The 15,326-nt window shown below is 42.1% G+C and overlaps 1 protein-coding gene across 2 annotated transcripts in view; it reads left to right on the top strand.

The window, feature by feature from the left end:
* LRP3 (LDL receptor related protein 3) overlaps window positions 1–13,103 on the top strand; it is a 28,143-nt gene extending 15,040 nt beyond the window's left edge. For both annotated transcript variants that reach the window (XM_038148104.1, XM_038148103.1), the window contains 4 exons: window positions 8,095–8,303; window positions 8,587–9,673; window positions 10,781–10,913; window positions 12,270–13,103. In XM_038148104.1, coding sequence (XP_038004032.1) covers window positions 8,095–8,303; window positions 8,587–9,673; window positions 10,781–10,913; window positions 12,270–13,076 — 2,236 coding nt within the window. In that variant the 3' untranslated portion in view covers window positions 13,077–13,103. The remainder of the gene's footprint in view (window positions 1–8,094; window positions 8,304–8,586; window positions 9,674–10,780; window positions 10,914–12,269) is intronic.
* The last annotated feature ends 2,223 nt before the right edge of the window (window positions 13,104–15,326 follow it).

Genomic DNA, 15,326 nt, shown 5'->3' with positions numbered 1-15,326 from the left:
CATTTGACACCATCTGCTCATTCTTTGCTCAGCTGTTTGAAAGGGTTGCAAAACCTCTTCAACTGCAGATGCTCAGAAATTGAAAACAAATCTGCCACAGATGGAATAATAGGAAGGCTCCACCATCCATAGTTCAAAATAGGAACTACTCACCAAAAGTAATGAAGTAAATACCTGCTAGCATTTGAAATTCATAAATAGAAACATGCTTTTAAAGCCCATTACATTACATTGGATGTGGGGAATTTGTTTCAAAGCAGAGATTGTTGGAAACTGAGAAAGCATACAAATGAGACACAGGACTTGACTCTGGAGAATGTCCTGGTTTTGGGCAAATTTGGTAGAAAACCTCCAAAGGGGGCCCCTTCAGAAAGCAAACCCACACGGCCCCTCCCTCCAACCGATTTGGGAAGGATTCCTCAGAGAGAAGTGGAAAGAACCTGTTTATTTAACAGGCACAGCACCCCCAGCACACAGAATGAACAATACCAGATGACAACACTCCTTCACTGCTCTGAAAAGGATGACAAATTCAGAAAGTCTCTCCTGGGAGAGGTCGCTCTGTTGTCAGTCCCTCCGGCGCTGGGGATGGCTGCTGCAGCCACAAGGTGCAAACTCTTGGTGTTTCCAGGTCCCAGTCCAGAGCAGGCTCAAGTGGTTCCAAGAAAAGGAAAGAAAAACAGTCCAGGAAAATTCAGACTGCTTAACTAAACTAACTAATGAGCAGGAGCAAAAGCAAGAGCAAAGCAGGAGCAAGAGCAAAGCGAAAGCAAAGCAAAAGCTGCACTGTGTACTGCCCCATCCCTGTGTCCCGCCAGCCGTGGGGAGCAGGCTGATAACAAAACCAAAACAAAACTCTGCTCTTCAGAGCCAGTCTTGAAGGCACAGAACATAATATCCAGTATAAACAGATGACTGGGGGTACAAGCACCATAACATCACCCTAGGACAGAGAATAATGCTGCAGTTTAGGCTATGGAAATGTCTCAGTGCTCCAGTTAGAATTAGGACTCTATTCTGCAAGTGTGAGTGTAACAGAGGCTAGAGAAACAAAGGAACATATGAGGTGTGGCAACTGGTAATAATGTGTGTACAGTTTAGATGTGTGCACAGCAGTATGGCTTGAAAGATTTCTGAATGGGTTTGTTTTCTCTCCCTGAATGCACAGCCTTATCCTGCCCTCCTCTGCACATGCAAACAATAGAAACTACGTGTTTACATCCCAGGGACTAGTGTTGTGGTGTTATGTTTGTGACTGTAAATGTACTTGGAATGACTCACTCCAGCATATGAAATGCAAAATGTTACAGCATCTGAGGATTTCTTTACAAGGCTGTTGCCCTTGCAATGGCGAGGATGTAAAAGAAGGAGCTGACTTGCCTAGGCTAGGAGGTTTCAAATGCAAACATGTTTTCTGCTTTCCAGTTGGATATGCTTCTTATTCTAACAATGTGTTGGTAAGGGCATAAGAGTAGCTTTTTAAATTTTCCTGGGAAAATCAAACACAGTTCTTGTGCTAACATCTGCATTTTGAAAGGTTTCAGAAAAGCCCATCTTCTCTGTGTTGTGTTCCACAGTAAGCACTTCCTTTGATCTTGAATTCTCGTTGACAACAACACAGCAGTGTTATGTAAGAGATATATATAACGAGATACAGCTGGAGTTGTTAAGGGGTAAAACTGCAATTGAAAGTATTTTTATTTCTAAACTGTTTGCACTTGAGGTTATTTTTTATAAACCTATTTTTCAGCAGCTTTCAGTAGAGCAGTGACCAGATCTACATGTGTATGTAAGATGCTGGCTCCTTTAGAAGCTATGTCTTAATGTCTGTCTCTCATGTGTATATTGATTTTCTTCATACCTTCACATTTCCATGCCTGTTGTTTTGCTTTATAGTTTACTTTCTAGAAATCCTTGAGGGAGCTCTCCCATGAACAGGAAGTATATGTTCTTTGTGCTTATACCACTCTGTATGCATATTTCAAGACATTCTTTCAGGTTTGTGTGTCTGATGGAATGCTTCTATTGAGACTTGTGAACAAGCCTATAGCCACTGTTTTCCAGGACTATGTTATGTCTCTTTAAATTCAAGTGATAGTTGCTAGTTATTGTTTTGGAAACTACTTGATTTTCCACCCATTTTCTCTATTTTTGTACTTCTTTTCACAGAGGATTACATAAAACCATGTAAGATCATATAAATGTGTCATATGCAGTAACTGCCTTTGTACCATTATTTACAGGCTTTATAGGTTTATGTTTCCTCCTATCTAAGAAAAAAATGAAAAGAAATTTGTTTAGCAGTTGCTGTTACTTGATGGTTGTAATTAACCCTGGTGGAGTATAAATTTATTGTTTTATTACTGGAATTTAGGGGATTGCAAGTAAAATGTTCTCCATTTTCAGAATTCAAGATAAGAGTATTGAAAAGCAATCTACTTAGGGACCCACTCAAGCTGTCTCTTATTAATTGAGGTGAGGGGATCACCTTCATTGGCATTCACTTCAGTGGCTTTGAAAAAAGAAATTGTCAGATAGCATTTGAGTTTCAATTTCTGCATAAAATTGAGGTCTGTTCATATATTCTTGCTGGTCTGTAATTGTGTGAAGAGTTAAAGGGACTGCTTCACATTCTATTTACCAAACTCATAGTGTTTCAGAACTTTACATTAATTGGAGAAAACCTCACAATAGCCATTTACAAACTCGGCCTTTGAAGAAATAGCCCCTACTAGAAATAGCCCCTGCTAGGCAGTGTCTCTTGCCTAAGGTTATGCAGTTAGCTGCTGCTTGGAACCTGGGAGTAGAATAGAGCTTTCCTGACTTCAGGTCCTTGTGCTTCAGTGGTTAAGCAGAAGTTTGTAATGAGCCAATTAAGTCATCAGTTGTTCACAGTCTACACTTTCTGTGAGAAGTTGGCAAATAGAAGTAACTTTTCTTGCTTAATTGGTCGGTTGGTTTTATTTTGGGACTGTGCTTTACTGACCTATCCATAATATTTATTCTCCAATTTTAAAATTAGTTTAGAGGGCTAAATTGGACATTTAGTTTTTTATGTATTTACTAATTGCTTTCATTCAGATTTTGCATCCCATGTTTGTCCTTTCCCAGTTACTAAGAAAGCTTTCTTTTTCTTTAATCTGTAGTCCCTCGTGCCTAAATTACTGAAAGGGTTGTAGAGAATTCCCTACATTATTTATAGAAGTACTTTTTTTTCCCTAGCTGCTACTGTTCCTTTCAGTGCAGATGGCAAAAAACTAAGCTCTGCTAAGCATTAGTTTTGCAGGAAGCACATTTTTCTCATATATATAGATTATTAATGTATATTTATGGTAGTCTGGTTTAATGAAGTACTTTCCAGCAATGTAAAAATAGATAATAGGAAGATTGTAGGCTGTTACTTCATGTGAGTACATAGGCAAAAGCTGATGTATATGACTAATACTGTAATTTCCTGCAAACTCCTGGAGGTCTGCTCACTGTTGGAGGTAACCTCTATTTCAGTATCATGCCACTGGAAAAAGAATCAGATGAATTTACTGATTTCTGCAGAATTCGGTAAAAGCAGGACTTAGTGATGCATTTCTCAGTTCACACTGGGTTGTTCTGATCCTCAAATTCTGAATACTTTCAGTGGTAAACTGGCTGTTGTTGTACTTCTCTATAAAAATGTGGAAGAGGCATTCCAAGAGCATGACAATAGCATCTTTCAGGAGAAAGAAAACCTGCAAATTTTGGTCCAATAATTTTGGTCTTGTACACCAGTCTCCTTCTACATTCCTGTATTGTTTTGGAGATCCGCAGGTAGCAGTGAGAACAGCCCAAGGCCAGGCCATTTTAAAGGATGTTCTGTGATGGGTGTTGTATTTTGTTTATGTTGTAGTTCTGGTGCTGGAAATACCAGTGTTTTACTGCCTTTCTTCTCCCTGCCCTGTGAACTAGGGCTGTGTGCTCTGCTTGTGGAGAGGAAAAAAAGCCTGGGGGAAAGGCAGGTTCTCCTTCCCTTTATCACCACGTGCCAGGATGCCCAGGCAGGGGAGCATTGCTCTGGAAGTGAAGCTCTTGGCTGGAGGGGGTGTCTGGAGCAGGGGTTGCACAGGGGTGAGGCTGTAGTTGGGGAGTGCAAGGGCTGGAGTTTAACCCTGCTGTGCCCTGCAGCTTGCATGGTAGGATGGAGCCCTGGGTCCCTCTTCCAGTCCTGCAGAACTGTCAGAGGGCTTTGCTGGAGAGGGTTAGTGACTGAGCAGAAATGGCTTTTGCTTTTCCTCTCAAATCCTGTGCTTCCCTGCCCAAGATGTTTAACAATACTGTGGCACTGCTGGTGCTGCATGAGCTGTGGATGATGTTACACATGAGTACTCTCTGTTTCAGTATGGCCCCTGCTTCTTGTTTTAGTCACAAAAAATATAGTTTTTTGATACAAAAGGTCTGGGACTTCCCTCAAGATCAGTAACTACAGACTGGAGTACTTTTCCAAAGACTGTACAGTGCCTGTGCAGTCCTATAAACAGTACAAGCACCAGTCTTTGTCCTGTGTTTTCACTGGATACCAACACTCATTCAGCCTTTTTGATAGAAAAATTTGCATTCCAGTTTGAGAAAGCTCAGCTGAATAAATAAATGTTTGGTTGGTAGCAGGATTAAGTTATTCTTCAGAGGACTGTAACAGAGCAACTCTAGATCTAATTAGAGATGATGAAAGAAGTAAAGCAGTAGAGGCTGGGTGCAGTATTCAGGAGTTTTGGCTAAAATAAATCAGTTGGCTACTTAATGTCAGAGTAGAATGGCAGAAACCTCTAACACCAAACCTTGTCACAAATGCATTATGAAGTGAAGCCAAATTTTATATACTTACAAGTGCAAACATATGTATTCATATTGTTTTCATATTTCTGTAGAAGGTAGTGTTTTTTGTGGTGAGGGCTTGTTCAAGTATAGAATGCTTTTGGTCTTGTAAAATGACCATCAATGTAAGTGAGGAAAAAATTGCTTCTAGTAGGGGCAATATAACTTAAAAGGGTGCTGAAATAGTGACAATGGCTTAATCAAAGGAAAGTTTGTTGAAAATACATCTGTTGATTAGTTTGCATAAGGGAGAACATAATTGCTTTGATTTTGCTTTGTCTCTTAGCAGAAGAAATTTTATAACTGCTGTGGTTTCTATTACACATAAAACTTCACATTAGAACTAGAACATACAAACTGTGTTTGAAACTTCTAGGCACTTGGGATTAGGATGTTTGTTTTTGTGAAAGAGCTTGTTCTTGTGAATATTCTGTATTACCCTTTTTCAAGGGTATTGTATTGCCCTTTTCGAATACCAAGGCATTTTTTTCAGTAGCTTGTGTATCTCTGAGAGGCAAGGTGTCCTTAGGGAATCTGTTAAACACATTGTTTCCTTGCAAGTCTATTCTGCCTCATCACCCTTGTACTCTGTGGCTGAAGTGTGGATTTGTCAGTGAAGAAGTGTGGGGTTCTTCTCTGAATCTGTCTGAGAGCCACAAGTGACACTCAAGAAAATCAGTTATCCTCTGTATGCCTGGGCTTCTGCATTTGAAGCTGGAACTAAAAGTTGTTCCTTTTCCACAAGCAAAAAAAGGCTGTTTATTAGCAATGTACAGTACTAGACTTCTAAGGTGCAAGTAAAAGATATTAACTGTACACAAATGCATCCTCTTGGGAGGTATTGCTGTCATCTGCAAAGGAGTTTGTAAACTCCTTTGTAAAGGCATATGCATGTAGCTGACTTTTCTGTACTCTTCCTTTGTATGAATCGTGAAAGTGTTGAATACTTTTCTTTTTTTTCTAGAAAGAAGTGCTTTTTAAAGTAAGTTATAGACAGCTTATTGTATAGGCAGATTCTCCCCTTGGGTTGTGCAGTCTGTGTTGTGTAACCACGCTATGGCTGAGTTATTTACTTGATAGACAAAAGTAGCTCTTTTCAGCAGAGTGAAGAAAATGAGTGGCTGTGGGACCCAGTGGGAGTGCTGGGAGCTGGGTAAAGAGAGAAGAACAATTTGTTTGCCTCTTTAAGGTTCATCATGTACATCTAAAATAACTACAAAAGCAAAGCACCAAAAGATGTAGTAAATGAACTTGTTTCTCACATACACACAGAAATTTTTTAGTCCTTCCCCCCCCCCCTTCCCAGTTTTGAGTTTCTGTTCCTTGATTTAGTGACTGTTCCTTTTTCTTAAAAACTTGGATTGTTGGGCAGATGGGTATTTCTAACACTTAGTCAAAAAGTTTTCATTAAAAACTTCCTATGAACAATCCTCCAAGTAGATGATAGAAACCCAACATGATGTGTGGTGCCAAAATGAGTTCCAGACAGCAAAACTGACGTGGTAGCTCAGTAATGCTATCTCACATCCCATGTAACAAACAAACTTTATGTGAGTAACTAAAGCTTCCCTGATGCTTTGGATAATTCCTTTTCATGATGCAGTGGCCGTTCACTTCTTGGTCATGAAGAACATTTTATGCAGAACAACTGTAACAGAAATACTCTGGTTTATCTTTGAATGGCTGAGTACTTAAATATTTTTATTTTGGCTGCACAGTTATCTAAAACATCCTTGCAAAATATGCTGGTTTCAGAAGCTTATGAGATTGCTTATAGCAAAGAATTAAGTGCTGTGGGAATATTTCTTCACAGCTGAGAAGACACACAGAGGTTGGCGGGAGAAAGAGAGTTAGAAGAGGAAGGACATTTCTGGATGGAATGTCCTTGCACATATGTTGCTTGTCATCTCTTAATTTCCATTTTAACTTGTCACATTCAGCATTCTCTTCTCATGCTCTTGCTGTTAACATTTTTTTGAGAGCTGTTAAGCCAATGAACACATTGGACCTGCAGGTGTGGGTAGGCTGAGTCTCCTGCCTAGATGAATTAGCTAGTTTATATACTTGCTGTTCTTTCCCTTTCAGCTTCAAAGGTCAAGATCTGGTAGGTATTGACAACCTTTTGTAAATACACATTGATATCAGAAAATTATCTCTCCATTATCTTTTTCAAAGAACTTGTCTTTGATGTTTGTGAAAAATCATTTAGGGAAGGAGATCTGTATTTTGCAACAGCTTTTCTGCCTTCTTGAAAATTATGTCTAGATATTTGCATGGAGTATGCACAAACTTCTACCAAGGTAATTTGGTGTAGCAGAGTTACATAAAAAAGGACCAAAATTCATTTCTAAGTGTTCTGAACAGTGTGCCCCTTCCTAATGAGTATTTTTCTGTGCAGTCTGCAATCTGCTATTGTCATTGCAGATTGCTGAATAGAAATGCAATCTGTTTCATCAGACCAAATACCACATATGGTTCCTGAGCCACAGGTGAGGGAGTGTTATGCAGTTGTGTTCAGTGTTCTGCCAACAGTCAGGGCTCCTCTTTGCACCAGATAAGCTGCTATTGAATAATCACTTGGCTTGTGTCAAGAAGGGCTGGAAATTTGACTGTGTCATTGTCTTGTTTGCTCTGCATTTGCACTCCCAGAAAGGGAATATTTTAATCTTTGAATTAAAAGATAATGGTGTTAGACTTTAGGTTCCCTTTCCAGCCCTGTTCTCTTCTTGGTCTCTCCCTGCCCATCCCTGGCTCGCAGAGTGGATTTGTCTCTCACACTTAGCTCTTTAGGGTTCTTTATACTGCTTCTTATTGTTCTTTTTCCAATTCAGTAGTCAACCCTGTCATCCCTAGTTTCATAGCTTTTACAATTGGAAATGACTGCTGAAATTAATCTACTTTCTATGTAATGTATTCTGGAATTTTGCTTTCCCTCATATCCATATTTTAGGAAGCAGTTTTATTTAAGGACTGAGTAAAAGAGGACTTATTTTTCAGCTTTTGGAGCTACTTTGGTATGATGTTTATGCTTGTGAGATGGGTGCTTTTCCAAATTAGGCGATGTGCTTTGTTTCTGCATACTCAGGGTGGTATATAGAAGGTAGATCTTTCATTATCTTTGCATTGGTTCCTTTATGTCAGCGCTGCTTGGTGCAGAAAGTCAGCCATTAGAGTCTGTTCTTTCTCTCTTGGGTTTTGTTTCAGATACATGTCCTCTTTGTAACTTGTGCTTTCTTTTGTTCTGAACAGTTTTAAGAACTTTGATTTGGAAGACTCTCAGAAGTGTGCAGTAGACTGGTTGATGATTGGCCCATCTTCCAAGAGGGAGGAGTACAAAGTGTGTGGATCTTCCATACCTCCATCTTTCATCTCTGCAAGGGACCATGTGTGGATATTTTTTCACTCAGATGCATCAAGCTCAGGACAGGCTCAGGGATTTCGCCTTTCTTATATTAGAGGTAAAATATTGGGGGTTTGTTGGCTTCACTTCATACTCTCTCTGGCAAAACTTGGAAGACAGGAGTACTTTTTTTTTTTTTTTGACAAGCATCTTGGGCCATTGATGACTGTAAAGTATTGGTAACACTAATATTATTTACATGTGGCTTTCTAACTGTATTGCTGAAGGGTACTGGCCTGACTAATTAGCTTGTGGCATGCATGGTAGTAGATGTTGAAAAGTGATATCAGATAGTTCCAAAAGTTTGATAATGGTTTTTTTCCTCCTTATTCTCTTTCCAGGAAAGATAGGTCAGTCTGTGTGCCAGTCAGATGAATTCCACTGTGCAAATGGGAAGTGTATTCCCAGTACCTGGAAGTGTAATTCCATGGATGAGTGTGGTGATAACTCAGATGAGAAGAATTGCACTGTCCCTCCAACAGACCCTCCATCCAGCATCTGTCCCTCAGGAATGTTTCAGTGCAGCGCGGGGCACTCCACCAAATGCTTGCTGAACGAGCTGAGGTGTAATTCAGTTAAAGACTGTGGTGATGGTTCTGATGAAGATAATTGTCCTGATCTTTCCTGTGGCAAAAGGCTGGGGAATTTTTATGGATCTTTTGCTTCCCCAGACTTATTCCGTGCTGACCACAGCAGGTCGGACCTTCGTTGCACATGGTATGTGGACACACAGGACAATCGGCACGTTCTGCTGCAGCTGGATTTGCAGTTAGGCTACAACGACTATGTAAAGGTGTATGATGGCATCGGAGAGAGAGGTGATAAACTAATGCAGACATTTTCACACCACAACAACAGGCACTCTGTGAGTGTGGAGTCGTCCAAGGGCCAGCTCACTGTCTCATACCATGCCCGCTCCAAGAGCACTGGCCATGGATTCAATGCAACCTATCAGGTGAAAGGCTACTGCCTTCCTTGGGAACACCCTTGTGGAAGTGATGAGGAGTGTTTCACAGATAAGCAGCATTGTGATGGCTGGTGGCATTGTCCAAATGGCAAGGATGAGGAGAACTGTCCTGCTTGCCAGAAGAATGAATACCCATGTGAGGGAAACAGTGGGCTTTGTTACTCGATACTTGACCGCTGTAATAACCAGAAGAACTGTCCAGATGGCTCAGATGAAAAAAACTGCTTTACTTGCCAGCCAGGAAATTTCCACTGTGGGACAAATCTGTGCATCTTTGAGACTTGGCGCTGTGATGGCCAAGAAGACTGCCAGGATGGAAGTGATGAACATAACTGCCTGGTGATTGTTCCCAGGAAGGTCATCACAGCTGCTCTCATTGGGAGTCTCGTCTGTGGCTTGCTGCTCGTGATAGCACTGGGTTGTGCATTTAAATTATATTCTCTGAGGACCAGGGAGTACAGGTAAGTGTCTTGCTTTGTTGATGTGTCTATAGCTGTGGTGTTTTTTTTCTGTTTTGTTAAAAGGAAAAGAGAGTTGATTCTGAACCAGAGAATTTGCAACATACTGTGAAATCAAATCCAAGGACCTGATGACATCTAAATAGTAGTCACTGCATTAGGCTTAGAGAAGATTTCTGGGAGTAGTGAGCAGAAATAGCAGCTCTTCTGTGGTCTGTGAGAAGTACGTGGTTATTGTGCACTATGGCAGAATCTGTTGTAACCTAATCTGCCTTTTCCTTCTCATCCCCTTGCAACAAAAACTGAATGCTGAACTGCTACAGTGAAGTCTTCACTGAGTCTGAATTGAACAACCCTTCACCCCTCCCCGAATACTCCAGTTCTCAGTTCTGCTTAAAGTGATGTCCTGCTGTGGTGGGGCTATTCTCAGTGGGAGTTGTCCCTGGTATAAGCTGTGTCCCTTCCCTCTGGTTCTGTATGCCTCATTCTGGGTGCAGTGTGTGTGTGTTTCTTTGCCTGTGAGAAGTGTGGTTCTGCCTTGTGGGAGTTCTAAGGGACTTTCTGGTTCCCATCTCAGCTCTGTGCTCTGCTGCTGACACTGTGTTTTGAACAGCGTGCTTTACATTCTCTCCTGATCAAATCTGCATGATTAAGGACCTGCGAAAGAGCTGCTGTGCTAAGGTGGGAACTTCAGTGCCTCTGTTCTGGCAGGACTGGCAAACCTCTCTGCAACTGCAAGCTGCCCTGTTGTGTGATTGTTTCCAGTTCTTAATGTCTTCTCCAAAATAACCTTTGGGCCCTTGCTGAACAAGTTACTGCTGTTACTAGCACAACAATTACTGGCCAGTTGATAAAACTTCAGTTGCCACAGTGTCCAGCCTTAGACTGCACTAGAGAGCTTGCTGGTTTGATTCATTCATGTTCATACCTTGTACTCTTAGTCCTTTTGTTTATTTTTGCATCCTGATAAGATTTCCACGGAGCTTAGTGGAAGCTCTGTGGTTTTACTCCTAGCATGAGCCCTTTGGCAGTGCTTTTATACGTTAGTGTCGGGGAGGCAGGACAAGCTGTCACTTCTGTTCCATGTTTTCTCTCTGGTTCTGTCCCCAGAGCGTTCGAGACTCAGATGACGCGGCTGGAGGCAGAGTTTGTGCGGCGGGAAGCTCCACCCTCCTATGGACAGCTGATTGCACAAGGACTCATCCCCCCAGTTGAGGACTTCCCTGTGTACAATGCATCGCAAGTATGCAGACACGTGCCAATTAATATTTCAGCAGCCAAACTGCTATAAATTAGATGCAATCAATCTGGAACTGTATTTCAGTGGCTGTGCTAATTATACGGAAGTAATACGAAAATCTGTATGTGTTACATGGAGCTGAAGAGCCACAGTTCCTGCTGTGGGTAGCTTTGAACACGTTTAATGTATTTGTTGGGGAGCAGCAGTGAGATAAGCACTTTTGCTGTACATCAAGACAGAATGAATAGAGACAGAGAGGAAGGTCAGAAAGTAAATAGAAGAAAAAGGCTTTTCAAGCTGAAACTGTAAATGCACCTGAAATGATAAGAAAATAAAGTCTCTATAGCAGAATTTTTTGACAATTCTTAATTTTCCAAAATGATTGTTTTTAATTTACAGGTAAATTACACTGGCAAGCCTCTAAGTCATTCTAATTCATTTCTAAGTACTCAGAAAACTCCTTTATGGTGTCAGAAGTATCCATCTGAGATACAGTTCCTAATGTGATAAAGCACTTGTAGTTTGTTACTCCAGTGGAAAATTAACTTCCTGGGCAGACAAGCAGAGCTAAAACTCATAAAGGAAACAGTATGAGGGACAGAAGTTGTGGCTGCCCTTCCCTGGCAATGTTCAGGGCCGGGTTGGATGGGCCATTGACCAGCTTGGTCTAGTGGGAGGTGTTCACAGCAGGGAATCTGGAATTAGATGATCTTTAAGGTCCCTTGCAAGCCAAACCATTCTATGGATCTATTAGAGTCTTCTGGTGGAGGCAGAGCTGTCCTTGGTTTTAGTATGCAGGGAGCCCCCGACGCAGGGAATGATTGGCCTCTGACTCCATTGATTCAGAATGCTGAACAATTGCTTCATTAAACTGTATTATATCACATTTTACTCTATTACATTAAAGAGATGCTGTACTACAAACAATACTAAAGAGTACTAAAGAAAAACCCGTGACTGTCTCAAGACAGCCAGAACACAGCTTCAAGTGATTGGTTAATTAACACAAACAACCATCACCAGAATCCAATTACCAAATCCCTTCAATCAGTCTTCCTAACACATTCCACATGTGCAAAAACAACAGGAGCAGCAAGCAGAGATAAGAATTGTTCTCTCTTCTTTCTGAGCTTCTCCAGGAAAAAACCTGGGAGAGAGAATGATGTCTCTCCCTGTTGAGAGAACGTGAATGCCACATTTGGTGCTCTCAAATAGTTTGTTAGATAATACGCATTGAAGAAGCAAGCCCAGGGATCAAGTTTAAGTCTTGTGGCAAAGTGGAGATACTCATGGGGAGAGCAGGGTTTAGAAATCTTTGGAGTGTGTGTGAAATGCTGGTTTGCTCCCTGTGTGTTCCAGGCCTCTGTGCTGCAGAACATCCGCACGGCCATGCGGCGGCAGATGAGGCGCCACTCGTCCCGGCGGAGCTCGTCCCGGCGGCGCTTGGGCAGGCTCTGGAGCAGACTCTTCCACAGACCTCGGGTGAGAGGACAGATCCCCCTGCTGACGCCTGCCCGCACCTCTCAGACCACACTGGGTGATGGGATCATCAGCAGTGCTGATGGGACTGCTCAGAGCCCTCCACCTTCCCCAGAAGGAGCCAGTTCAGAGGCAAATGGCCAAGCCAGGGGACCGCAAGAAGCTGGATGTAGCAGCTTGCAGCCAGAGACTGAAATGACAGAGCCGTCGCCTTCCAACATCTTCCAGCCAAATACTTGCACAGCAGCACGTGCAGAGCCTGAGGCTGGACACACCAATAAATCTTTAAGTGCTGACTCTGACAGAGAGCTGAAGCAGTCTGGTAAAGCAGATCCAGGAAAGGCTTTCAGAGATCCCTTATCTGAAAGTGTTACAGAAGCGATCCATGGAGGGTCAGTATCCAGGAGGACTGTCCCAGAGGACAGTAGTTTAAGTGGAAGTCATCCACTGAGTGAAGATCCATGTAGATTACCCTTAAAAAAGTGGGAGTCTGGCTATCCAGACAGCCCTATGAATGTTCATATCCAAGTGGATGGACAAAACCAATGTTGCCCTAACTCACACCAGGAGGAGCCTTTGGGTGTTCATGCAGCTTGTTGCCATTCTGTGGAAGTGCCAATGTTACAGTCATCTACTTCCCTCTCTGAAAACAATACCAGTGATGATGAATCTTTACTTGTTTGCTAATAAAAATTTTTGTTTTGTCCATGTAAATTTTGTAGCTTCATTGTTTTTGTGGCAGTGCTCTTCGATGATAGGTGGAATGTCTGTGCTCCCAACTTTCTCACTAAAATGAGTGTGCTTTAATGCCACAGTGAGTGCAGCACAAGGCTAAATGGGACATGTTTATGTCACTGTTGCAATTCCTGGAACTGCAGTGGGGTCAGTGTGTGATGTTAGTGGATAGGAGAACAGAAATGTGTCACTGCAGTTTGGAGGCATCTCCATCCTCTGGTATTTCTTTTCTACTTTTACTCACTTTGCACTCAGTGTTTCTTTGCCTTTCAGTGGTCTTACTGAACTAGAGAACTCTGTTGGAACCTGGGGCAGACACCAGTCATTGTAACTCTGAGTACTAACCTATAAATAACACTGTCTTTTTAGGCATAATAATTTAATTAAAATTCAATAATTTTAATTAAACATGCTTAGGAGGAATTAAAATCCCTTATAGCTTCCTCTTTTATAGAAACTGCTCACTTCTTTTGCTCCCTTCAGGAATGTTTTGATGGCCATATGTACCTTAAAGCATCCACTAAATCTAAATTTTCTGTGTGGAATGCCCAGAAAGAAACCAGGTGTCTTAGCTACTGAAGCTTGCAATGAGAGTGTAGCAGTGTTCAGTATCAGTGGAGTGCATTGAATCTTAGTTGCAGCAATATTTCTGTCTTGCAATGGCATGTGTTGCATTTTCTTCATGGTGATGTTGGGAGTGTTGCAGAATTGTTTCCTTCTCCTCTACCCTTTGTCCTCTCCTCCCTTGTGTTTCCAGGGACTCTTTGAGTATGCTGGTTCCACTTTGAGTGCCTGAAGGACACTGAGGCTTTACAGCTCCTTGGGGCTGTGCTGGGAAGCACTGAGCACTTGGTCAGGATCAGACTTCTGGTTTATTTTGAATTAAAATCTGTCTCACAAGTTTGCTTGTAAATCTGCTACCTAAGTGCAGATGTCTAAGCCAGCCATTATTTATCTTTGATTTTTAGAGAACATTATTTTGCATTTTTTTTTTTTTTTTCTTTGAAGAACTGAAATACATCAGTGCCATTTTTAAAGCTGACGCTGTGTAGATTGTACACACTTAAATGTAAACTGATGCCTTTTTGGTTTTTTGAGTGTAATTAAAAGTAAGCAAGTTCTTTACCTGTAAGAAGGTGGCATTGCTTGACAAGGAGTCCCTGCAGAACGACAGAACTCTGCTGTGTGATGCCTGGTGCTGTTGTGGTGGCCAGACTCTCCCTGCTCTGAGAAGAGCTCTGCTTCAGCTCCCCCGTGACACAGTGGCACACCAAAATGCTTTATAAAGCAGGTAACTCTGGCAGTCTCTGCTATCAGGATGACCCCGAGATGCATTAGAAAGTCTCTTTTCCCAGCCCAGCTGTCGAAGAAGGAGTCGGGACTCTTGGGCTGCAGTTCTCAAGGTTGTTTATTTTTTCTTATCTATAACATTCTTTCTCTGGCCTGCTGAGGTCTGTTCAGCAGGTCAGTCTGAGGCACACTGCCCGCCCCTGGGCTGGTGTTGTCTTTTCATACTAAAAACTACATGTACTATATTTACAATTATGTTCCAGTACCTATCACCTGTGTTAGACAGTCAGTCTCTGCTCTAAACCAATGCAAAAGTGCCAGCATCACCCAGAACATGGAGGTTAGGAAGGGGAAAGGAGGACAGGGCACGCCCAAATCCCTCCATCTTGGGACCCCAAACCTCCATTCTAAAAATCCCCAAAATTCTACTTGTCACCCTGTGACAACTACTGTCATGCTACTTAAACTCTCCTGACTTGTCATTCTTCATACAAAGCTGGCAATTTGTTCCATGGCTCAAGATCAAGTCCCAGGTGCCTTTGGCTGCATGCCAGGGTCTCAGAGCCCCCTGCCCGGGGCTGGAGCCATCCTGGGCAGTCAGAGGGATGGCCTGGCTTCTGACAGTGACCAGGAGGTTGATGATGCTGCTCTGCAAATATCTGAGTGCTGTTTGTTGTTGTAGGGACTCAAGTTGTCCAGATTTATTAACTGAACCTGTGAGATTTGGCATCTGTGGGCCTGAGTTTTGCTGCTCACAGGACTTTGCTGGCTGTAGAGGCAAACAGATTTCTGCAGTGAACAGTTTACATCGAAGTGTCAAAAATTGTTTTGCTTTAAATGGGCTGTATTTTGCCCTGGATCTTTCACTAGGACTTTCTTTGGAGGAGTGCCTTGAAAAAAAAGAAGGAATAG

Source organism: Motacilla alba, chromosome 11 (genome assembly GCF_015832195.1).
Source record: "Motacilla alba alba isolate MOTALB_02 chromosome 11, Motacilla_alba_V1.0_pri, whole genome shotgun sequence".
NCBI lineage: Eukaryota > Metazoa > Chordata > Aves > Passeriformes > Motacillidae > Motacilla > Motacilla alba.
Note: the sequence above shows the minus strand (reverse complement) of the source record. Positions and strands in the feature narration are given on the sequence as shown.